The sequence below is a fragment of the Odontesthes bonariensis genome, chromosome 10 (assembly GCF_027942865.1).
Source record: "Odontesthes bonariensis isolate fOdoBon6 chromosome 10, fOdoBon6.hap1, whole genome shotgun sequence".
Taxonomy (NCBI): Eukaryota; Metazoa; Chordata; class Actinopteri; order Atheriniformes; family Atherinopsidae; genus Odontesthes; species Odontesthes bonariensis.
Window position 1 is genome coordinate 8035212 of NC_134515.1, and position 25585 is coordinate 8060796.

Consider the following 25585-nt stretch of genomic DNA (forward strand, 5'->3'; position numbering starts at 1 on the left):
TCAAGCTCATCCCAAACAAAATGTGGAGTTGAGACCAGTTGATGCATGTTTTCTTTCTCCTTCAAGTAGTTTAGTCACTGCCAAGAGGTTTGTTTGGATTCCTTCCCGATGCTCCGTGTTGGGAGCACGTTTGATTCAATCCGACAATGAAGAAACAATGGTTTGAACTAAAGTTTCTGAAATTGACCTCTCTTTTCCCAAGACTCTTACCAGAGTAGATGGTCTTTGGCCCATTTCAGTCCATAGTTCTTGTTTTTGGGTGTCAAGAATGTTTTTTTTCTAGTAACTTCAATAGAAAGAGCCATCTAGGATAGATGATACAGCCATTACAGTTGAATGGGCTGTTAGTTTTGGAACAATTAAGCATCCGTCATAATGACCAGACACAGAGACTTGACCTTTCAGTGCAAGATGCCATGGGCCTCCCACTGATGCCTTACTGAGATGATACCAGCTGAATTGTATCCAGTTAGGATATCCTTCGACTCAAAAACTATAAAAGATAGTTTATTCATTTCTTGGAAAAATAGTTTTACTTTTCTAATTAAAAAAAAATTAAAAATATGAAAGCAATATTGTGTGTTGACCCCAAACTCTTTGACCTAAGATTGCACCAGATAAACTGCTATGAGCAACGTACCCACAATTCAGTTCAGCAACGTAAGGTGTCGTTCCATTCAACGTTAATAGGAAGCTAAACCTTTTACGACTTCAACGCATGAATCCCGTCCAACTGACCTGATGGTGAACAGAGTGGATAAGTTGGTTTGTACTGCCTTCTGTTGAGTTTATTTAATCATTTTTGTGTTTTTGGAAGGATTTCTCCTGCAGCTACACCTCCATTTATCAACCCATTGAAGCAGTCTAATGATATGAGCTTCTGGCCTTCTGTTGGACCCAGGAGACTCATCCCCACACACACACAAAACGCTTGCGTGTGAGCTCAGTTTATACCACTTAAGCGAACAGGAACATTTTGTTTTTCAGACATGGCCATATGTAAAACATTTACTATTCTGTTTATACTTTTACTTATCTAACAGATCAGGAAAAAAGGCCTCTTTTTTTGATAATATATAACATAGAAAGTTTTTTTTATTTTATTTGTTGGCATAACTAATCACACTCCTAATTGCTTCCTGCATTCATTTTGTAAACAATTGTAGGCACAGCCCCATGTGTGTTGATCCTTGAATTTCATTTGTGTAGGACAGTAACATGAAGTATTACTGATGTCAACACACATACATGTGACTGAAATTATAAATATACTTCCACTTTAATCATCATTTAGGCAACTTATTGGTTTGAACTAAATGCTAAAAACCAACATACACAATGCTGTTTGTTGTATCAGGATGCAAAACCCAGACACAATCTGACCTGTGAAGTTGAGAGCGTTGCAATTGTTAAGAAGCTGAAGGACTGTCCAGGCTTCATTCATGCAACACCACTGACCAAGTCCTTGTAAATAAGTAATTGTGCTGAGTTATTGCTGTGGGCAGGAATGACCTCCTCTAACGCTCTTTGCAGCAGAAGAAGCCTCTGACTGAATACACTGTTATTTTATCTATATTTTATGTAGTGGGTGGGTAAAATTGGCCATTATGCGAAGCAGTTTCTCCAGCATAATCAGCTCCGGAGCACTAGATGACTGGCTCCGATGCTGCTAGCCCAACAGATGGCTGCAAATCAGACTGCACCCTCTTCCACAGAGTTAGAGACGATATGCAACATCTTCCTAACAATAAACAACTTGAGCTTCTTGACCTTTACGGATTCACCCCACAACTGCAGAGTCTTCTCAGTATTTCTGAGTCCACCGTGGTGCTCCTGTCCTTCTCACCATCTTCTCAGACGTCTCAAACTGTGGTCTGTTAGGTAGTCTCCATCATCTCCTGGGTCCTTAAAAGGTTCCCTTGCTTAATGAGATGAGCAAATAATAATGAGGTGAGATGTAAGGTGTTCAGGGAACTGGTCTGTAGTCATTGAGGGCTGATGGATGAGAGTTTTTAGGTTCTGGAAGAAGGCAGGATATCTCTCACAACACTGGAACTTTCCCCTGACTCTAAGGGGACTCTGACCCTGAGGCTAAGGTTGAAGAGGTGCTGCAGAATCTCACAAAGCTGTTCTGAACGGGTCTTTAAGACCCCGGGGCTGACACCATCTGGACCTGCAGCCTTGTTCCAGTTCAGTCTCTCCAGCTGCTTTTTTCCACCCGACTTCTGGAGACACACAGGCTGGAGGGGGTTTCAGTGCGTCCCGAGGTGGGGGGAGATGTGTGTGAGGCTGTGTTTAAAGTCTATGACTGAGGAGAGTGGTGACACTGTGGAGGTGTGACAGCGAAGCTGTGTGCACAGGTAGGGTGTAAAGTCTGTATAGTTGAAGGCAGGGAAGGAGAGTGCCAAGCGTTGTTTTAAACCAAATACTGAAAAACTTGTTCAGCTCATTGGCTCTGTCCAGAGAGCCATCATGTGATGCCCCTTCACCTGAAAGCCTGTGATCTTTCATCCCCGACCACACATCCCACATCTCTGAATTCTCTCCGATTTTGACTAACTAGCACAAATAAGTGATATGAAATAAAGTTTATAGGTGTGACAAACTCCCACCTTTAGTTTCCGCCTTTAAAAGGGATGTTCCCCCGATCCCATCTCAAGTATCGGTTTGGTTTCCTCATCAAGCCATTTCCCAACTGATCGATATCAGGGTCGCAGAGTACACCGCAACTCTGACAGTTACGTTTTAATACAGCTTCCAACAGGAGTTATGGCAGGACGTTATCATGTCTGCTCTGTGGAAATATATTTAACAAGAGCAGTCGAACAGTGTTTAGAGACGGTTTCGTTCAATTGTGTGGATCTCATACAGCAGTCAATCTAGAAGAAGATCAATGCATGGGAAATAGACAAACAACGTATCCGCGGCATTCTGTGTGGCATTGGAAGAAAAATGGGTGTTTGGAGTGTGGGCTGCCTGACGTGTGCGGCTGTGAACGAAGGACAACCGTCCCAGTGCAGGGGTTGTGCAAGATATCCCGTCTGATGTGAAATTACCAGTTTCATAACGAGGCCCGATATCAGCACAGACTTGACGTCAAATGACAGAGCTTATCTGGGACAAACAAATATTGATTGGGACATCTTTTTACACATGAGTCAGAGCATCTCTAGAAGGGCTCACGTTTTCTCTTTAAGTTTCTTTTTTTTTCTTTTATAATTTGCATGAGCAGTGGCATGCGTCTGTTTCAGGCCCAGTTTACGGTGCATGCAATGTCAATAAAGCTTAGAGCACTGGTCAGGTATGTAAATCTGTCTTTAATATTAGGCTGCATGAAACACACATGTGGCTAAACTAACATTAAGATGATGTGTTCAGTGGTGGGCATTTATTATGTTTTGTGGGTTAAGAATAGTGTTAATCTACAATGTCATTCATTTTCTAATGCTGCCAACTGGTTTTCATACTCTGTTATACAGAGTACAGTCTATAACAGTTGCTTGTCTTTAGCAAACAAACTGGTTTTACAGGCTGTTACATACTTGAAACATATGCTCTTTTCTTTTATGAGCATTTTATTCAGCCCATACTCCAGGTCTGAACTTGGCTGGAAGTTGTACACAGTTGCATGAGAGTTATCATCTGATCCCACATGTCAATTTGGCACGTGGGCCAGTGTAGTTTACTGTGGGGTAACTTGCCTCTGACCTTCAGATTTGTGTACAGAATCCATTTCTCCAACTCCCGCCAACATATTGACACAGAGTGGGAAGAGTACACGCAGCGGTTTGCAACTTTTAAGGAGTATTTAAATGCAGTTCAAATATTCTAAATGTGAAAAATAAAATCAAAACGCTTTATATTAACATTTATATGAGAGACCAAGCAAACCAAGAGAACAATCTGATATTTTACCATCGCACAGCCCATTTACACACGCATCATCCATCAATTAAAAAAAATAAATAAATAAAATAAAAAAAATAAAAATCACATATTTAAAAAAAAGAAAACAATCGCACATATATTAAAGCTGCATCAATCGTTTAGCACTTGTGGACAAAATATCATCAAGCTCACACACGTGTCATATCCACATATCCAGAAAAACAACAAAAAGAGCTAGTTATCATGTCTGTGCATACCTGATAGATGTCACTGATGTATTTCCTTTTCCTCTTTCCTTTAGTTCTCCATAAATTCCAGAGAGAAACATCAAATGCCTTGTCAGCATGCATAACCCGTTACCCCCCCCGAGCACTGGCAGTAGCCTTGCAGTGTAAGAGCCAAAGTGTTTTTGCATTGTGCATGCGCTTAATTGTCTTGATTGGGTGCACCTTTGAAGGTGTGCAGCTGGTGCGTGTGAGGGGCAAGGGGTGTCGCCACTGTCACAGTGTTTGCTTTCTTCCCCTAAAGATTAACATAACATACTTTATTAGACTAAAAATGTAAAAGTTTTTGTCAAATCTGGTGCCAGTGTGAGGCTTAGAAAATGTTTAAACCGTTGCTGTCAGAGTCACAGTGACATGACTGTTCAAACATCAGGGCTGTTCCCACAGAAGCCGTCATTTAAAGCTGATGTGGTGCTTTTACATAAAACTGTGTTGACTGCATTCAATACCCTGACAAACATGATCATGTAGTACCAACTGAGCTTAGCAGCACCGAATATAATCTCTGTATTTCCAAGTTTACGGGAGTTTTAGGTCTGTTGTCTGTGGTTTTTTGCAGGTGGTGGAGTCACATTAGCCAGAGTTGAATAAATTACCGATTGGAGCAACAGGAAAAAAGGAGGCTAAACAAAGTGAGCATCAGTCAAAGTTTCTGATTTTTCACATCAAGATATTACAAGACAACAAGATATTTGGACTATTCTGACGAAGGACTGCAGTATCTGAAACTAAAGAAAAGACAAAAAGCATATAAACTCTGGTGAAGCTTTTTCCTGTCCAAAATATACATTAGTGGCACATATGCTTACAGCCACAACAATGTAATGTTTGAATCCAGTTGGTGTTTACTTTAAAGGGATAGTTCGCCTCTTTTGACATGAAGCTGTATGACATCCCATATTAGCAATATCATTTATGAACATTTTCTTACCCCCCGCTCTGTCCTGTGAGCCGAGTTCCAGCCTCGTTTTGGTGTTGATGAAGGTAGTCCGGCTAGTTGGCTGGGGTTTAAAAAATAAAGTGTTTTGTTTCTCAAAACAATATGCGTTCAAAAGAGTAATACATTTGCATCACAAAATCGTTCTCTAGGAAAAAGTCAGATCTCACAATCGCTTGGCGCTATTTTCTCTCCCTTTATATCAATGTGTTCAGCCACCTGCCGACAGCCGCACCTGTTACGGTGTTTACTGCTCGGTCTACACAGCACGCAGTGATACGAAGCAAAACTCTTTCTTTTTTAAACCCCAGCCAACTAGCCGGACTACTTTTGTCAACGCCAAATGAGGCCGGAACTCGGCTCACAGGACGCAGCAGGGGGTAAGAAAATGTTCATAAACGATACTGCTAGTGTGGGATTTCATACAGCTTCATGTCAAAAGAGGCGAACTATCCCTTTAAGAAATCAACACAGCTCATAGCTCTGCTGAAGATCAGAATTAATTGAAATTCAACATGGGTCCAGATTTCTGCAACTCTGCTCATTTTTAGTTTAACAAAGAAGAAGAATACCAGCACTGCATACAAGTATCATGACCTCAACCCAGTAGTAAGGCACGGTGGAGGGGGCATCATGCTTTGGAGCTACTTTGCCACCTCTGTGCCTAAACACTTTGCAATCTTAATTAAGAATAAAAATACTTTTTACAGTAGAATATTTAGGAATATCTACCTGATATAGCAGTTACTGACGTGAGTTGTGATACAACAAGGTAAAAGTCCCAAAGCACGGACATGAATCAACAACAGAAGGGTTGAAAAGAACAAATTCTTTCCTTGATTTACAATCCCGACTGCAAGTTAATTAAAACTGTGTGTTCTACAAACGGCCGGGTCAATCAAGACATCCCAGAAATACTGATGAATTGAAGCAGCTTTGTTTGAAAATAGTCCAAATTATCTCATAACCTTTGTATAACTCTAATGAGCAGCTGCAGGAAACATCCAGTGGAAGATGTTGCTTTCTAAAGTTGTGTAAAAAAAATCCTGACGTCGCAGAAGGGCTCCAAAATCTTTTTTTGCCAACAGATCTTTGCGTCCTGCCTTTTATAAAAACAGGAAGACATGATCTGTGAAGAGGATGGTAATAATTGGTGGTAATAAATCTTAGTTTTACAGAATCCAAAATAGTTTAACTCAGTGACGGTGACATAATTTCCTGCTCCTGTAGTTCGCTGGGAGCCCCTGAGACACATCCAGTGCTGAGCGTGGGATAAGGCTCGCCAACACACCTGCACCGAACACGCACGACCCAAACATGTTATGAAGAATACACAGACTGAGTATCAGTTAAGAGAGGAGGGTGAAAAGACTAAACACATGAGGTTGCCTTTGAAGTCCAGGTGAACGAGAATAGTTTGCTTCAAGGTAACAGTACAGGGATAGTTTGCCCAACAGGGACTGTACACATAAATCACATCTTAAAAATAACCTAGAAAGACACTGGCTGTGTTCGAAACCGCATACTTCTCCTACTACTCATACTAACTTTTTGAGTTAGTATGCGAGTTTGAGTAAGCGAGAAATATACTAGATTTGCCGAAATGTTGGGTATGCATCATGAGGTTACTACTCATGCTCAAACTACCCAAGATGCAACGTAACGGGACGTCGCCGATCGTCATTTCCTGTCAAAGCGGCAGTTTCAAGCTAGCTACAACGAGGGTAGGTTCACTTCCTGTTTTCAAAACAAAAGCAACATTCACCACTCACTTAAAAGTTCTTGTTTTTACTTTGGTGCTGATGTAAATGTCCATTTTGCGTGGCAGGAATATTTCACAAAAAGGGATTCATGAGATTTTGCAGATGGCTTTCCCTATGATAAAAGGCAACGGGTATTTTATTTTGTGAAAATAACCGGAAGTGCGTTGCTCACTACGGCTAGCTTTAGTAGCGCCGAATTTGTCGGAACAAAATTGTAAATAGCCGGTATTTTGTCAGGTTTTCAACACGTTGGGGATCTAAACGACTACTTTCTCGCCTGAAAATGTTTCAAATGTTGCTAAAGTTTACAGAGTTTAGAGCTTAAGCGAAATCAGCTTCAGGCTGGCTGATTTCTGCTCGGGCAGGAGCGAAATGCATTGTGGGTAAACGCTCTGCATACTGTCTGATCGATGAGTATGCAGTATGCAGTATGGAAGTATGTAGTATGCGGTTTCGAACACAGCCAGTGTGTCCAACATCACCAGATCAATGCACAGATGGGAATCAGTCTTAAACCTGTTACCTAATTCTAATAGCTAATAGCTGATCAAATGTGTAGCGCTGATCGAGTGAAAATATAAGCAGACTGCAGCATTATATTAAGAATCTTCAGTCAAGTTCTGACTGACGTCAGTGTGGACTCACCTTTACACATCAGGGAAAGCCATTTTGGCTTTTACAAGAAGTGCATCAACAGAGCTCCTTTTTACAGTCAAGTATCAACCCCCCCCCCCCGCTCCCGCCCCGTCGGACACAGCTGTGGCTACTCTGGCCTCAGCCAGGAAATGTATTTGAACAGAACGGGTCAAACAGGGTGTAGAGGAAATAAAGCGCAAGCTCTCAGATTTGTCCGATACAAAAAAATTCAGTGAATGTGGCTTTTTTAATATAAAGAATGTTGAATCAGTTATGATTGTTTTAAAACCCAATGGCTGGACACTGACACATTTTACTGGATAAGTTCAGATTCTCAACTTTGATTAAAGATCACATTCAAAGTGGAGGAAAGGTTTGATGAGTTTTAGCTTTTATATTTACGCTCTCAAGTCAAGACACATTGTGACTGTGGAAAATGCACCGTCACACATTTTTATGTTTGCTTTGAGCTCTCTCTTTTTTTTTTTTTGCTTGTTATGGAGTCTAATGGAGTTACCTCAGGGTTCCAGGTTCGAGTCCCGTGGGTTCTCTCCAGGTACTCCAGCTTCCTCCTACCCCCCAAAAACATGCATGTTAGGTTAATTGGTGATTAATTGGGGACCCTAAATTGGATTAAGCAGGTATGGAAAATGGATGGAGTCTAATGCAGATTGAGCTTTCAGCTCTGTGATAGACTTACCGAAGAGTATCCCGCCTCTCGTCTTATGGAAGCTGGGATTTGGCTCTAGCCCTTCTGCAAACCCAGATAGAATAAAGTGAGTATGGAAAATTAATTAATGAACAATAGTATAAATTAGATAAAACTTTTAAAGGACAATGAGAAGTTAAAATCTAATTTTCTTTTCACACTGTGTTTTCTTTGTTCTAATGACATACCTTACTTTCCTTAAATCACTACTGCGGCATTAGAATGAGCTTTAATTCTGCTGTTGCACGTTAAAACGTGCTTTGTTTTCTGCTCGTGAGCGATCGTGGGCTTATGTATGTCTGGATATTGAGAGCCCAGTATTTTACCTGCACTTCTTTCTTTTACTTCTTGACCGAAGGACATCAACTGAAAGGGGAGCCTCACGAGCAAGCAGAGTGCAGTTCAGATCCAGATGTGTCGAATTAAATCCTCCTGCTGCATCCCACAGTGCCCTTGAGACTGCACTGGCTCATAAATCGACATGATATATGTCCAGAGCAGACACAGCGCAGTCAAATGCGGCTTGTTTTTGTTGTTAGCTGCTACCTCTTTCTTAGCTGCCACTTTTTTTTGCTTTAACACAATGACTCAGCAAACTTGCCAAGAAACATCTAGTCTTTGAACTCTTGTGGAGAAGGGGGGGGATAAGATGTGGGAAGAAAAGGAGACTCTGGATGAAGGAAGAGCAGAGAATGGGGGAATAATTTCCATGCAAATTTGACATGTGGTACAAATCTTATAATGGCATAACCTCACTTGTTCCAGATTTGTTTCTTATGCAACTTTCCGGGAAAGTCTCTCCTTCTGAGCTACAGATGGATAGAAAATACATCTAGTGGGATTTATTATCATTAATAAATGATACTCTACTCTACTCTACTCTACTAGTTACTTTATTTGAACAACTTAATTTTAAATAGTTCTTGAAATCCTCCCTTGTTGATACCAGAGAGACTTACAATAACAATGCAGCTTCTTCTTATGTAAATAAAGGATGTGTTGAAGAACGTTATGACGTAAAAACAGAGATAGGTAAGTCTAACAGAATCTAAAAATTGTTTGTCCCTCTTTGGGTTCTGCCAAAAAACACGACAACATTCATTTTTGTTGTAAATTTGATACAGCTAACAGAAGCAGTTACTTTTTTAATGCTTATTAATTTGAATTAATTTTCTGGTATGCTGATAAATGGAAAATATTTCTTATGATTTTATCTCTGTGTTTGTTTCCTGAAATTTAAACTCTTTAGGTGTTAAATATTACATCAGCTAGCCATAGCTAGCCATTTAGCTAGCTATGGCCCCTCAGTGCAGTGGTTAGAGTGGGTTGTCCAGTAACTGGGAGGTTGGTGGTTTGATTCTCACTCCAGCCACTCAAAGATTGGTGAAACTGATAGCTGGAGGGGTGTCAGTCCACCTCTTTGCCACGGCTGAGGTGCCCTTGAGCAAGGCACCGTACCCCCATGCTCCCTGGGTGCTGTGATTGGCTGCCCACCGCTACAGTGTCTCTATGAGTGTGTGACCCTGTGTGTGTTCAACAGGTGCCAAACTGGATGGGTTAAAAGTGGAGGACAACCTTTGAGTATTTCCCTGAACATAATGATAACCCTGATCTTAATCTTAGTAGCGAACTTCCTCCATTTTGTCGCTTCATGCGAGTCGGGAATGTTTGCATTCGGTTGAAACTTCTTTTATATATTTGGGATTAAAAAATAAATGAATAACCAGTTTCCCTGAATAGCTTAACAATTTGGAAATATGCTTTAATAATTTACGTGTGTTGGGTTGGTCATTCCTTCAGAAATATAGACTTTTTTCAGTGGAGAGACTTTTGTTATCTCAGCCACAAAAATGAAAGTTGTTTGGATTACTGAAAGAGTCACGCTTAGTCATAAAATCAAAATCAAATCAAATCAAATTTATTTGTATAGCACATCCATCCATCCATCCATTATCTATACCGCTGAATCCGTTGATCGGGTCGCGGGGGGGCTGGAGCCTATCCCAGCAGTAAATGGGCGAGAGGCGGGGTACACCCTGGACAGGCCGCCAGTCCATCGCAGGGCCACACAGAGACAAACGAGACAAACAACCATGCACACTCACACTCACTCCTAAGGACAATTTAGAGATGCCAATTAACCTAACATGCATGATTTTTTTTGGACAGTGGGAGGAAGCCGGAGTACCCGGAGAGAACCCACGCATACACGGGGTGAACATGCAGACTCCACACAGAAAGGCCCCAGCCGGGAGTTGAACCTGGAACCTTCTTGCTGTGAGGCGACGGTGCTAACCACCACACCACCGTGCAGCCCCCGATAGCACATTTCATGTACAAAACAATTCAAAGTGCTTTACATAAAATAAAAGCATTGCAGCAGGGAGTGGAAGAATCATTAAAAATACATAAAAGAATATAAAGAGAAACAAATAAAATCATTTAAATTAAATTAAAAACAAGCAACAGTCCAGATAAATTAAAAGATATCGTGCAGATTTCATGCTATTGGCTAAATTACAATAAGATTGAGTTATTAAGTTCATGTAGACACCTGAATCTGACAAGAAATTGGATGAAATCGGGTTACTCGCGATCGGATTAAGACCCCAAGATGACTCGGCTGAAAGTTAAATTGTATATGTAAGAAAATGTATTTCTTTAATTCAATTCAATTCAATTCATTTTTATTTATATAGCGCCAAATACAACAAATGTTATCTCAAGGGACTTAAATAATAAAATTGAATTCCAATTCAAGCCAATTGGAATTCAATTAATTGGTTTTAGGGTGGATGAAAGTGGGGAAACCTTATTTGAGCAGTTTTTTCTTTAAAGTTTTATGGAAACTGGAAACAGTGCTTATCCAACACTAATAATACAAGGGAAGAGGTCAGTAAAAAGGTTGCTTTGCCTGTGGATGAGCCCCGGGAGGTGTGGAGAAGCGTCCTCCCTTACTTCCAGTCCAATGGAAGCTAATCATGGACGACACTAGCTCCAGGAGCGCAGGGTTCTTGCTTGGTTTAGCTTCTGCTGCGTGCTGCTAATCCCATGAACCGGACTACATATGGGAGTGCCAGGGTAGCCAGCAGCTCCGAGTTTGCCCGGCTCCTCAACCTCACTTGATTGTTGAAAACATAGAACACGTGACTTCCACATGCAAACGGCCTTGTGTAATCACTTCACATGTAAGTTCAGAGATGTAAGGCTGGATTTCTTAACATTTTTAAAGACATGACTTAAGGAGATAGTGTTGAGACCGAACCCACTTTGTTATACTGGCTGGTTCTTCGTTAGGTGATTGAAACTTTGCGTTGATGTTGGTCAGTGATTCTCTAAGTTTTCCAGTCCATTTTATCCATCATCCCAACTGAAGTTGTGTTGCCTGTTGACAAGAGATAATAGAAGACAGTGAATGTCTTTGGCTTGTCAAGGTAGGTGGTACAAATAAAATAACTTACTAACAAAAAAGACTGAACAAAAGAAAACCTGGAGAACATACGCCGAAGGAGATAATTACCAAATGAATTGCAGGTGAGGCTGTCAGCAATGGAAACCAGGCGTGAGAAGGAAGCTGTAAAACCAACAAAAGTGAACAAAAAAACAGGATCTGTCAAAATAAAACAGGAAATAAGGAGACACGAAGGAAAACTAACATAAAACAGAACATAGAAAACACACACACAAACTGTGGATCATGACAGGAGCTTTATATACTATTTGAACCAGCTCTCTGTCAGTTCTTGTCTGAGCACAAAGGAGGAAAATATGTTTCTATAAAATACAAACCTCTGTGTATACAGACAATTCCTATGAGAGAAGAAGCTTAGCTTGTAAGCTACAATTAGCTTAAATCGGCAAACTCAAAGGTTTCTGCTGCATCCGTACAGGAATTACTTATATTCTTCAATCAGTTTGCGATTCCTCTTGTTCATTAAAATATTAGATTTTAAAACCAACCCCCCCCCCCCCTGTGGTAGATTTAGGCTTTTATTCATTTATTTAGAAAGTACTGGGGAGTGATTTATTTCATAAAGCTGCCTCGCATGTAATCTTAAATCTCAGTTTTGCATTGGCAAAGTTAACACATTTGTAATTTAATTAATTTCTGATTAGTGTTGTTCCATGAGTTCCAGGTTCAAGCCCCAGCTGGGGTCTTTCTGTGTGAAGTTTGCATGTTCTCCCCGTGCATACGTGGCTTACTCTCTGGGTACTCTGGCTTCCTCCCATCCCCCAAAAACATGCATGTTAGGGTTAATTGGTGACGTGAAATTGTCCCGAGGTGTGAGTGTGAGCACCCAGCCGCAGGGGAGCACGAGCCAGTGTATTTCTATTCCCGGTTAAATGGTGAGGGTTGCGTCAGGAGGGCAACAAACAAACATATCCATGTGCCAAATCGCTGAGGCAAGAGTTGTTCTGACTCGTTTCTGCTCTGAGTCATGCGAGGACAGCGGTGCAGATGAAGACCGATGTTTGCAATTATTCAAAGACGAATAGAAAACATGACTTTAGTTTTTGGAATTTTATTGTAAATGTGTTTTACATAGTAGAACAAAGCAAAAAAATATGAGATTTTCAGGAACTCTTTTTTTTGGTGTAAAGTGTGCACAAAACAGATTTTTAACTTCTTACCGCATGTTTTATGGCACATCATGCTCAGTGCACCTGTTAAAATGAGCATGTAGTTATATCTTAGAATCACGGCTGTACCATTAAACATGACATAGGCCTATTTAATAATATGACGTGTACACACTTGACAAAAAAAAAATGTTTTCCATATTTTACACTATATATGCCAATCATCATTTTATGTACACTTTCCAAAAATCACTCACAATCACAGAAATTACAAGAAGAATATTTCAGTTCTCCTTTCTTATGCATATACAGTATTTACATACATTCGTGGGATCCCATATAATACCCATTGAGAAAAGCATGTCTTCTGTTTCCATGGAAGGAATGCCTCACAGAGTTAGCACACCTCCTCCATACAGAGTTAGCGGCTGTGCACCAGACACTCAAAATGGTCTGTCGATCACTCAGCAAATAAACATCACATTTCTCTTTATTTATACTCATAATTCCAATCATCAACAATCCATTTTAATACTTAATGTTAGGTTTCTATCAGCTTTATGGCACAGGACTCCTGTCTGAACTCAGCAGCTGTGAAGCATATGCCGCCTCTCCCACGACTCATTCGGTTCAACTTCGACTGAGGAGCAGAGTGACAGAACGAAGCGGCCTGTACAGGTGAACCCGCCGGGGTAAAAAGAAAGCTTTAAAAAGTGTTAATGTTGCCGTACAGTACAAGAAAAAGGCAGATGTGACGCGCTGAAAACAAAGCACAGATAGCAATGCTTTCAATTTTCACTTATTCTTCGGTGAACGAGGCGCGTCGAGTCGTGAGTTAACTAAAGTAATGACACCCAAATTAAGAAAATGAATGAAAAGAAAAAGAGAGTCCAGTTACATTTGTTCACTTTTGAGCCACTTGTTGCCTCTGTAAGCTAAAGCAACAATATCTACCTTTTACAAAGATGACAAGAGTACATTTACTCTCTTAAATCAGAAAGGGTAAGATTATAAGCAGAAATAACTTCTTCTCGTTGACATTCGGTGGCTTTGCTTCTTTCTTCTTGTGCTTTACGCTACAGTTCACATTAGTGCATCTATGTTGGCGATCGATATTGTTATTTCACATTCTCAGTACACAGCTCCAGTCTCAACACGGGCCCATCAAAGAGTAAAACCTCTGAAAACATCCAACGTTGGAAAATTAGAAGAAGAAAAAAAGATAAGGGGGGAAAAATTCCAACTAATTTCAGCCTCTGATTGTGCGACTAAACATTTAAATGAACGAGTAAATTAAGTTAAAAAGGAAGAAAGGAGAAGCATCAGGGAACAGAACCATGGGTTAAGATCATTTCTGAATAGTTATTTAGATGTTGCTGCACTGCAATCAATTTTGAATCACGAGAGCCCAGAAAATGGCTTTTAATCTGACAAACAACCTTGACAAGAAGAACAAAAGACCAAGTCAGACCACAGTGAAACAACACTAAATGCTCAAAATTCTCCGTTGGGGCAGACAACCACAAATTTCATGTGTGCCAGTGCAAATTACACAGTGTCATGATCTACGATAGAGAGCAGTAAATCAACATGAACTCGAGCTTTGTTCTTGTGTTTGCAGTTACTACAGTGTTTTTCCACTTATGAGACTTAAAGGCGGCAAAGAGACTTTTTTTTTTTTTTTTAAAGCAGAAGGAATGTTCATGTATCTATTACTCTGCCATCTCTTCAGAAAGAATTAAACCGAGGCATCAACACACCCCACTGCTTCACTGTTGTATTTTTCCTGGACAAAAAAACTAAAATTCAACCCATTAGAAATTATAAGGGATCTCAAGGAGAGTAAAAAAAAAAGTTGGGGGGGGGGGCTTAACAATAGCAGGTCCCCCAGTGATATAAAACTTATCAATAAAAAGCATTTGATTTGCAATACATGCACCTCAAAGTGTAAAAATACTCTGCATAGCAAATCCTTTTTCAAAATAGATTAGCTACAAGATTTGAGAATGAAGTTGTAATATACAAGAAGCTTATTCCACACGTGAGACTGCTGTGTCAAGTAACAGTTTTCTGCTTTAGTTTTTACAGTCTTTTCCTCACCACCTAATAAATTATCACAGTACCATGAATGCACGTCACGCGCACATACTTGAACATAAGAGCACACGAGCAAAAAAGGGCCCTGCACAGGCTCCTTCTAAGGGTGTTTGGACTGTTGCCCCTCTACCCAATGCCCTCCTCTGTCTCCTCTGTCTGTCGTCACACGCACACACCCCTCCCCCAGCTACCGTCAGTCAGTCTGAGCAGGGTCAAAGGGGTCCGTTTGCAGAGCGTCCTGTCCTGCTGCTTCGTGGAAAACGATGGACTTTGAGGTGTTTTGACAGGTGATCGCTGCGGGCAAACTTCTTCTCACAGACGATGCACTGATATGGTTTCACTCCGGAGTGGGACCGGCGGTGTCGGGACAGCTCATCAGATCGGGAGAACCTGCCGGAAAGAAACCCAGGAAGCGATTAATAAATTAGCTGAACATTAAGAATCACTTCAACAGCAATTCTGAACACACGGCATAAACATTTGGCCAAATATCCAGTCACATTCGTTAGTTTCTGCTTAAATAAACTATGGATTTGTATCTAGCGCTTCCTCTATAAAAATGATGGATTGGTGAAGCAGCCAAACAAGATAAAAGTCATGGAAGGCGTTTTTTTTACGAGGGTAATCTGAGAGGTGTGATGCTTTGAGTGTGTATTGCCTAGAGACTTCTCTGTGAAGTTAAAGAGTCACCCCATATTTAGCTCAACACATGAGCACTGTAAATCCAAGCCCAGTCTATTCCTGGCCTGATCTGCTGTGGTCTCTATGGGCTCCGGCCAAGCTTGGCTATCACGGCAGTTAAGGGTTAAATGGATGACAGAGTAGTGCCTCTACACCTAGATGTGTCTCTGTATACAATAGTAAATCTTTTAAGATCAAATTAATCTGTAACACAGATTGATTTCGCAGTGCCAGCAGCACGCTGCAGGCGTGAAGGTGATAATTTACAAAGAAGTTAAGGCATCACTCAGAGTTACGTCAGGCCGTTTCCACTCCAGACATGGATTACACAACTGGTCTCTTCATCATGTTAATGGGACAGTAATAAAAAGAAGATCACTAAAACAGTTTAGAAAGCTAAGTTGTGAAATCTGAGAAAGTAAGAACCTTTGTGTGTTTGGTAATAGAGACATTTTAGTTTTTTTTCCTGCATCTCTTGTCTAGTTGCATATAACACTTCCAGTGGCGCAGCTAATCAGTCGCCGTGGCAACAAAACTCAGTTTGCTGCATTGCTGGAAATGGTGTGTGGTGTGAGGACAAGAAATGCAGCAGCAGAACCTCCGTTCCTTAATATAGTCAATAACTACATTTATGTGCAAACATATCAAAAGCTCTGTTAGCATCAGCACTATCTTGGCTAGGTCCCGCGCTGCCTTGTTTACATGCCAGTGTCAACAATCTTTACACTGTCAGCAATGTTTTCTTGCCGGCTGGAACTGCTTTCCATTGGAAATGGCTAAAAACTCTTAACAATGCTAAAATGTGGATACTAAGCAGGTTTAATGTTGTATGTAAGCCTGTTAGCATCGTGACGTTAGCTAATTAGCACAAACTACAGCACAGAGCAAGGATAGGCTATATGAGAGAATGAGTTGTTCTTTAAAACAATCAAAGAAGAGCCACCAACCATCTGAACGAAAATGACAGATATAAGCTAAATATATTAATTAGCTTATTACCTCTATATTGGTCTATTTAGCTGAATGTTCCACTTTGTTTATTAGCTGGCTGCTAGATTTGTCTTTCTGGTGCTTGATAGTAAGCTAGCAGTTGGTTTCTCTCCATTTATCTCCTCAAAGTAACGCTACAGAAACAGGAAGTTTTCTTGCTCTTTTGCTGAGTCTACAGATTTTAAATATAACACCGCTGTCATAAAAACAAATCTCCTTGTACGCCCTGCACATGTACAACCAAACACATGAATTTGAGGCCACAAAAGCCAGCAAAAATGTGATGTTACGATAAAGCAAAACAGAGTGGGTGCAGGGCTGGAAACCAAAGTTGTAAACTGCAGTATCTCAGACCCCCGTGCACTCTAGGGAAGTTTCAGGCCATGTGCATAACACAAGTCTAATTACTTCACAAGGAGCCAGAAGCACGTAGTTTTAAGGTTCACAAACCTCTCTAGTGTCGCTTTAAGAAAGTTGATCAAATGTAAGAAGAAACTACAGGATGCAGCAGGATGTAAAAGTACTATTACCTTATATTGAGCCATAGTTTGGGAGGTTGTTTGCTTTAAATTCCTAAAAGTCACAAGATTCCTTGTTGATAGAGATATATTGATTAGTAAAGCTTTAAATTCAATAATTACTATCCACTACATTTGACAAAATCCAGGACAAAAAAATGAATTGATAAAAAGCTTGGGAACTTTTAATTAACTAATTAGTTACATTAATTGGCTTACTTTAAACTTCCACACCTTACAGCCTGAAGCTGTGCTGGAGAAACTGCAGGCTGGGGCACGACAGAAATCAAACTAGAACTGGGCCTAAGCCCAACCACAACATACTAAACCAGGGAGGGTCTTTCAAACAGAAAAAGCATTATTTTAGCTAACAGTATGCTTGACAGTTCTAATTGTAAACTTGTTTTTTTATTCTTTAAATTAAAAAAACTCTTTTGTCATCTCAATATAAGTGTCTTTAACCCATTTAAAAAAAAATTTTTTATAATTCTACACGGAAGAAGCATCTCAGCTCTATATCAGTCAAGGTCAGTGAGTTTGTAAGGGTGGAAGGCACTTCTGTTGATCAGTCTTTTTCACATTGGATTGTGGTTTTTACACCCAGAGTCTTTGAGGCAGCTCGGCGTGGCTGCGGCACAACACAAAGTATACATATTAGCGGTGGTGCTGTGGGAAACACATATGCAGGCTTTGTTCTAGCTTGTCCCTAAATTCAGCTCTGCTGAGAAGGTGGGGCAGTCAGGTTGGTTACAAACTTGGAACATTACAATAACTTAGGTACTGGCAAGTTCTCTACACAATTTTAGCTGTCATCCTGATTCTCCTGGCTTCTATTTTTGTAGCACAAGAACGTCTTTGTGACATAGTCGTCTTTTTGGCAAAACTTTTGGCTGTTTTTTATCTTAGGTAAAATCCCATCAAGGCAATGCTCGTTGGCAAGTGACAGAGGCTTTATGCAAACCGCTGAAAAGTCTTTTCTAAATTGTTTGAAATGGATTTCATCTATTTATCCAGCTCAATAAATTCTGTTTCAACAAAGCTGACCTTTGTGCTGAGGGAGAATGACTAACGATGGTTTCCTGGTCAGATTAACACATCATCCATGAATAATAGTAACAGTGGTAGCAGCAGTAAAGTAAGTATCCTCTCCTCCTTTGCCTCTCTTCTGAGCTCAAAGTGGCAAATCTAGGAAAAAAATGAAAGTATGACAGCTCTGTCACCACTCAGCATTGTGTCGTTGCAATGTGGAATGAATCAGCTGACACAGGCGACACGTCACAGCTCCGATGACAGCTGCCGAGCACACACACGCCGCAGTGTTTTTACAGCAAACTTTGGTTTCCAGCTCAGCCGCTCAGCATAAACCTGAGTCTCTCCATGCAGGCCTGTGCTGAAAGGACTGAATGCTTGTGCATGTTGTTGCCTGTATGTGATAGTTTAAGTGTTTACATGAGCATAACCATAAACTACAGTGAGAGATTAAAGACGAATAAAGGTCCAAAAAGCTTTAAAAAGAAAAACAAGAATGAAATAGAACTTCGTGGGAGTTGAGCAAATGAAATATCGCTTCCCTCTACTTCAGAGGAGCCAACACACGGATCTATTCTAAGGTTACTGACTCACCCGTTCATGCCCCCTTCCTGTGCCCAGCAGGAAAGGGGCAACTTTCTCATACAGTAAATTGCTGCTGTCACACAAGGTCTTTGGAAGTGATGTTTTGGTGTCCCTTAACAAAGAATCAACGGTCCTGAAAACCTACAGAGCTGAAAACACACGAATGCGAACCTCTCATAGAAGTTGAAAACACAGCATTCTCAGCTCAAGACAAAGAATTCCCTCCAGCAGTGCTGGACCAAAAGAAAGCAGTCGGTTCAGATACAAAGTAAACCCAAAGAGGGAACACCTGCAAATGGGAGTTATTGTTTCCCAAGACCTGTTTTTAGTGTAATAACAGCTGGATTATGGATGAATCTGCAGTGCACACACGCTATAAGCCACAAACAGGAACTGCAGGTCTAACTGAATGTGACGACTCGTACATTAAACTAATATGTATATAACGGCTCTATTAGATAAATAGTCAGCGGATTAAGTAACTAGTTTCTGTCTCTACTTATTCGTTAAATAAAACCCTGTATTAAAAAAAAACAGCCCTTTCAGTAGTTGCTGCCCATTTAACTTTATGTTTTCATTCGAAAAAGCTCAATTTGAGCAACGGTCGGCATTTTTTAAAAATAATTTTGTGAGTTCATGAGTCAAAATTGCAGCAATGCAGCAACGCTTCCTGTAAAAAGTAATCAGATTGGAATATAAACTTATAGATTTCTTCTCTCCTGACCTTGAAAAAAACTAGAAAAGTTGTTGTACTCGAGCAAGTTCAGACCGCAGGAGTGTGAAGCTTGAAGCTTCTTTACCGACTAAGCCAAGAGGATCAATACCTCTGATGTATCTTTAGATTCAGATAGGCATTAAGAAACAATAAAAACAAGTCAAAGGGTACAGCCATTTCTTTCCCAAAGGATGCTCCGGTGTGTCCTATGTTGAAGTAGAAGCACTGAAGCTCCTTTCCTTTCGCATTAAGAGAGATCGAACAGCTTTTCTCACGGCTGTTCCTCAGATGCTTCCGGGTCTTTTAGCTCAAAAAAAGAAACTTCGGCTGGACCCAAAGGTTTAATCTGAAGTGAAGAAAATGGGTGACATCCCACTGTAACTATTCTTTGATGACAAGTGGAGGGCGGCTGTAACTTCAACACTGTTTCTGCATGTTGCCTAGCAACAGTAAAGGCCCAACATGAGTGGTACCCCTCATCCGATCCGACTCAGCTGCCTCGATGGAATTTAATAGACATGAAATAAAAACATTCATTTTCTACGTTATCCATATCAAGAGAGAAATAGACCTAAATAAGTTAATATTATCGTATATTCCATGATTGAAATCCACAATATAATGCATCTTTTTTAACATGATTGTAATATCTGAGGGATTTTAACATGCTGCAGGTTCAGTGCAGCCTCCTTGCAGCATGCAGCGTTTGCAGGGTGGCGTCACCTCTGATCACTGAAGACCATCTAATTCATCATCTAATTCTTTCCTGCTCATATACACACACAAGCACATCAGCATCGGTTTGTTTTCAGCCTATTCCAAACTAAAACATACAACTTTAACCTTATCGTAATTCAATCTGAATCCCAATACTTGCCTTCACTTAACCCTGTGCACACAAACAGGAGACTCTACGTGCACCTTTGAGCAATGACTGCATACGTATGAAGGTGGAATTCAACGACCAACAGGTCAAAAGTTGGCAAATGAACTTCGGATCAAAAGGTTCAAAACAGGATGTTTTTTATGTAGATAAGAGGCAATGATTAAAGGACAGGGGGGGAAAAGTGCAACCGGTTTATGCCAAAGAAGACTTTAAAGATGTGTTATGGAGTAAAAAGCATCTTTAAAGTCTTCTTAAACTTTAGACTTTTGTTGCATGAACGTATGTGAAATGGTTGCAGACAGTCAGCAAACAGGTGGAACAACTAACAGGGGGCAAAGTCTGCATACACACGATTTCAAAAGGTGCCCTATCTAATCTGCAACCTTACCATGGTTCAAAAACACACAGATAGCAGGGAGAGAGCCAGCTTGTAGAACAGGACAAATTGTAACCGTAATGATGAGTCCAGAGTGTAGTTTCCATGTAAACTGGGTCTCCTGATTCGTCTCCCAGTAGGTTTAACACACCACCATAAAACGTTCTTGTCTGTGTAAAACAGTATATTTGCTTCTGAGAGGTGACATCAAAGACTCATGAGAACTACATGCTGTGCAAGGGCCAAAATGTTTAAGCTTCCAGAAAAATGTAAAATCCCTGGTGTTATGTGTAATAATCCAACAATAAAGAGCACTGTTCATTAAATGTCAGAATCATGTGGTGCACCTTATGAATAGATGTCTCCAAGTGAGTGTATGTGGACGCTAACAGAGTGGAAGTTGATAACTGATAACTGTCATTTCTGTGGTGCAGATAAACACACAGACGGTCTTCTGATGTAGCTCTAATTTATCTTTCAGGCTACAGATAACGACTGGTATCGCTTTTTGTCTCATTAATGATTCGAACCATTTATCTGAGATGAATTGGGCCGGTTCTGCTCACCTCCATCCGCAGCCGGGCCACGTGCAGGCGAACGGCTTCTCCCCCGTGTGCCTCCTGAGATGTGCTTTAAGGTGGCTGCTCTTGGTGTACATTTTATTACAGCCGGGAAAAGAGCACTTGTGCATTTTAATAAGGTCTGCTACTGCACTTTTCTGGTACCTCTGTCCTCCGGCCAGGACCCCTGCAGCTGAGGCCCCACCTAAACCCCCTTCCTCCAGACCGGTGGGTTTAGCTGCAATGGGCACCGGTGCGATCCGAACAAATTTGGACGAAGTGGCGCTTCCAGTTTTGTTAGCGCCGGTAGCTGCCAGGGAAAGCAACTGAGGCACCAAAGCAAAGGTCTGCCCCTGGATGTTGACCAGGAGCTGGGCAATTTTGATATCTGATGGGGTTTGGGGTGGTTGGGAATGGGTTTTCTGGGATTCGTGGGTGGCTGCTTCTGATATGGCACTGGTGTTTGGTTCTTGTTTGATCTGTATGGGCTGGATCTGTAGGATTACAGGCACACCAGAGGTAGTGCTGGCACTTTCGGGTGAAGCGAGTGGTGACCCACAGTCTTCTTGTTTGATCCCATCAACATGACTGTTAGAGGAAGTAGTTAGGCAGCTAGCATCCACTGTTACCACTGAGCTGTCCATGTCTGATGCATTCGGTGAATGTTTGGTCTCTGAATAGAAGGAGAGTGGAGAATGAGCCACGGGCACCGTTTGATCCGAGTTCTGCGATACCGATTCAAGCTCTCCTGCTAATGTCCTTGAACCCTCCGCCTCAACATCGTCAGACGTCGACATCGGAGGCGACATCGCCTCATCAGTCCCGTTCTCTTCTTTCTCCACCGCCAAAACCATGTTCTCCTCTAAGAACTCCTCAATCTCCTCCAGAGTGGGCTGAAAGAGGAATGCTTCAGGGTCCTGCAGCTCATCGAGGAAGACCGGGAACTCAAAACAGTCCTCTTTGGCCTGCTGCTGCAGGAGACTCAGCCGCTGCTCCCTCTTGGACTCCCACGCGAGGCCCATGGGCAAAAACGGGGCAGTGGGAGACGAGGAGGTAGAGGAGGCTGGGGAGGAAAGAGAAAGTGAGGAGGACGGGGAGCTGTTGCTGCCGCCGGTGCTCACAGCGGTGGTGAGGGTGGCCTGTGAGAGCAGGAGGTCCAGCAGGCTCTCTTGACTCTCTCCGGACGAGCTGCAGCACCCGCTGCTCCTGCCGCTCCTGCTTTCGTAGTTGGAGCGAAGGACGATTCGCGCCGCTGACGACGAGGTCTCGGGGCTCGAGCAAAGGGAGGAGCGAGCGCTGGAGGAGTCGCTGAGGTCGTCCTCCGAGAGGCACGGTGGGGACGAGAGCGCCACCCCCTGGTAAGGTTGGTGCTGGAAGGTGCACGTGTCAGTTACCATGATGCCCGGCGAAATGCCGCCGTTGGTGTGGCGACGGGCGCGGCTGTAGTCGGACCCTGGGGAGCCGGTGTAATACAGGAAGGTCTCCTCACCAAGCGGCAAGTGATCCACCATTCCTGTGCGGATGGATGGCAACTGATCCTGCTGTGCTCTGACGATCGAACTGTTAATGAAAGCGTCTTTCTTTTTCCTGCAAAAAAAAATAAACAGTTGTGTTTTAAAAAGAAGGAGATTTCAAACTACACAATAGCTGCATTCGGACAGAACAGTTCTAAGAACGCAGTTCTAAGAACGGTCCTCCTCGAATTTCATTCTGATAGCTGCCCTTTCCCAGGGGAACTGTTTCTGCATTCGCACATGAGTCGGGACCTGATAGAGACTAATGCGCAACCGTCTGCGACAGCGACGTGTTACTTTAGCGCCACACTCAACAACAAAGCAAAACAAAACCCGCAAAAAGTAAGGAGAAGAAAAAAACACCACAAAGAAGCTAACATGGAGAGCGGGGAGGCCACCGTGTTCATGGTCTGCATGATGGTGATATTAATCATGGACGATCACATCGGGCGTCTAACATGGAGGCTGGAAGAGCTCACAGAGAGAGTCAGGAGACGAAGGATGGAGCGCAGGCCATACTTCTGTCAGTTTGACTTATTAAACACGCACCGGTTGTGTCCGTGTCGTATGAGGAAAAATTTCAGCCGTGACATGACAAGGGGCGGAGCTACCGACCACCAAACACCTCCGTCAGATGTGTTCCTATGGAAACCAGAACAGACCGAGCTGAGGAGAAGGAGCTGAAATGGTTATAGGAACTGGGGGCCGTGGTCCCGAGTTCCTTTATGAGCGAATGCGGGGAAAAACGGCCCCGTTCCTGAAAAGGTTATAGGAACTGTAAAAGGTTCCTACTGTGCGAATGCGGCTATTGACCCTTTTATTTCACAAAGAGGACTAAATACACTTTTTAAAAAAAGGGCTAAAGTTGATCATCCAAAGCAGAAAAAAACATGTGGCAAAAATAGAACTTTTTAAACAGATAAGAGCTGGTGGATGCATTTTAACGGGCGTACAAAATCAAATTGTGATCGTCCTGTGGGCTTTTTCTAGTTGAACGAGAGTTTAATCACAAATACTGCAGCTTGACAGCATGAGTACACTCAGGGCTGAGGTCTGTCTGACTTAAGCTGTGAGGTTAATGTTTTACATAATAGTCCCCAATGAGTCCATAAGAACAGAGCAAACTACCCCACTGACTGAAAATGAATAAGAATGTTTCTGTCTTTATGAACTACCTGCTGTTTGTTCAAGAGCTCTGCAACTCATGGCACTTCAAAAGGAAAGTCAACCTCATGTGAGAGAAGAGGAATTTGAAGGCTGTGTGCAGTGTGTGTGTGTGGACAGTGCAGCTGCTGGTTCAGACTTCAAGCTGACCATGTGGAATCAGGGGTTCCCATTTCTCACCACTTCAAAGATTAGAGCCACATGGTCATTTAACAGTGTGTAACAGTTTCTATATATCTCCCCCTTGTGGTCCTGAAATCAGCTTGATCTGAGTGACAAAGCTATTGCAACGCTACAAACAAGACTCGCTGCAGAATGTCTCGAGCTTTATAGCCCCTCAGTTCAGAATGGACAATATTTCAGTAGAATGATGAGTGAAGGATTTAGTTTCTATTTATATGCATCAAACAGCTCACAAACAATGCGCCGCATCTACATTTATATGGATTAACATACTAGACAGCATCACATGGCTTTAGAGGAAATGAGTGGCTTACGATGAATAAATCTGACTCTGAAATCCCTTTTAAAACCTTAAAAATATATGTTTGGAAACCTGTGCGCCCTCTTCTGTAAGGCTGTTTAAGTGAAGCTTGGGGACCTCCAGGTGGTCCGAGTAAAATTTATTGTTCAATTTGATCGGTGCCTTATAGATTTTACTTAGGGCTGTAGAAGAAGAAGGAAAAAAATCAGGCGACCTTGCTTTGTTCCCCAGATTGAGTTTAATTTGTGATCCAAGGCCAGAATTGGAATGATATGTTAACATTTGGGGGTAACACCACACGACGTGGAGGGGCTGGGGGTCTGCAGCTGCGCCATTTACGCGATACCCTATGAGAGAGGGAGGGGAAAGTTTGAGAGGAGTGTTTTTGGACACTGGCTTCTGAAGTCCTTTGTCCATCAGTAACTCTGCAGCCGTGAAACTTAAAAAAAAAGGTTCTGACAGCATGATGCTTTCTGAACCACGCTGCATAATAAGTACTGGAGAGTTGTTGTTTTTTTGGAATTCATGGCATGTTTTAACGCCGCGGGCTGTGACACCAAGTCCGACCACAGCCTCAAAGGGATTTACGTGAATTATAGAAAACAACTCAGCACTGTATGATTTGCGCCGCAGTGAGGGTTTTTTTTTTTTTTTTTTTTGGAAGGGCAGCAGCTTATGCATAAAAAAAAACATAATCTTGCATTTGACGAGATATCAGACGTCTTTCCATTCAGTCAGCAGAGCCACGATTCCTACTTTTCTGTACACTGAGAAACAAATGAAGGCACAATCACAGACTGTAGTAAAACATACTCACCAGTGAGTGTAAGAAAACCAAAATCCCGCTCCTTAACGCTGAGCGCTCGTGTCCTGGAAGTTTGAGTCGGTGCGTAATTGTGCGCAAAGGCAACACAACTCCTCTGAACTGGCTTTGCATAGGCTAACTACTACTCTCTCTCTCTCTCTCTCTCTCTCTCTCTCTCTCTCTCTCTCTCTCTCTCTCTCTCTCTCTCTCTCTCTCTCTCTCCGTGGAGGGTTTCTGGATGGCTCAACAGACACGTGATCACACCCGCTTACGTTACACCAGTCAATTCAGGGGGTTGGCTCTTGAAGGCTCGCCTGCTCGGCGCATCTCAATTGGCTCTCAGTGAACTGAGGCCGGCTTTGGGATTTTGCCGTCAGTGGAAA

The 25585-nt window shown here is 41.9% G+C and overlaps 1 protein-coding gene across 1 annotated transcript; it reads right to left on the bottom strand.

The window, feature by feature from the left end:
* Positions 1-12758: 12758 nt before the first annotated feature.
* LOC142390572 (Krueppel-like factor 15) lies at positions 12759-25313 on the bottom strand. Its single transcript, XM_075476115.1, has 3 exons — positions 25215-25313; positions 21242-22822; positions 12759-15285 (listed from the first exon to the last, which is right to left on the bottom strand). The coding sequence occupies exons 2-3, from the start codon at positions 22744-22746 to the stop codon at positions 15108-15110; spliced, it is 1683 nt and encodes a 560-aa protein (XP_075332230.1). The 5' UTR covers positions 22747-22822; positions 25215-25313; the 3' UTR covers positions 12759-15107.
* Between the last annotated feature and the right edge of the window lie 272 nt (positions 25314-25585).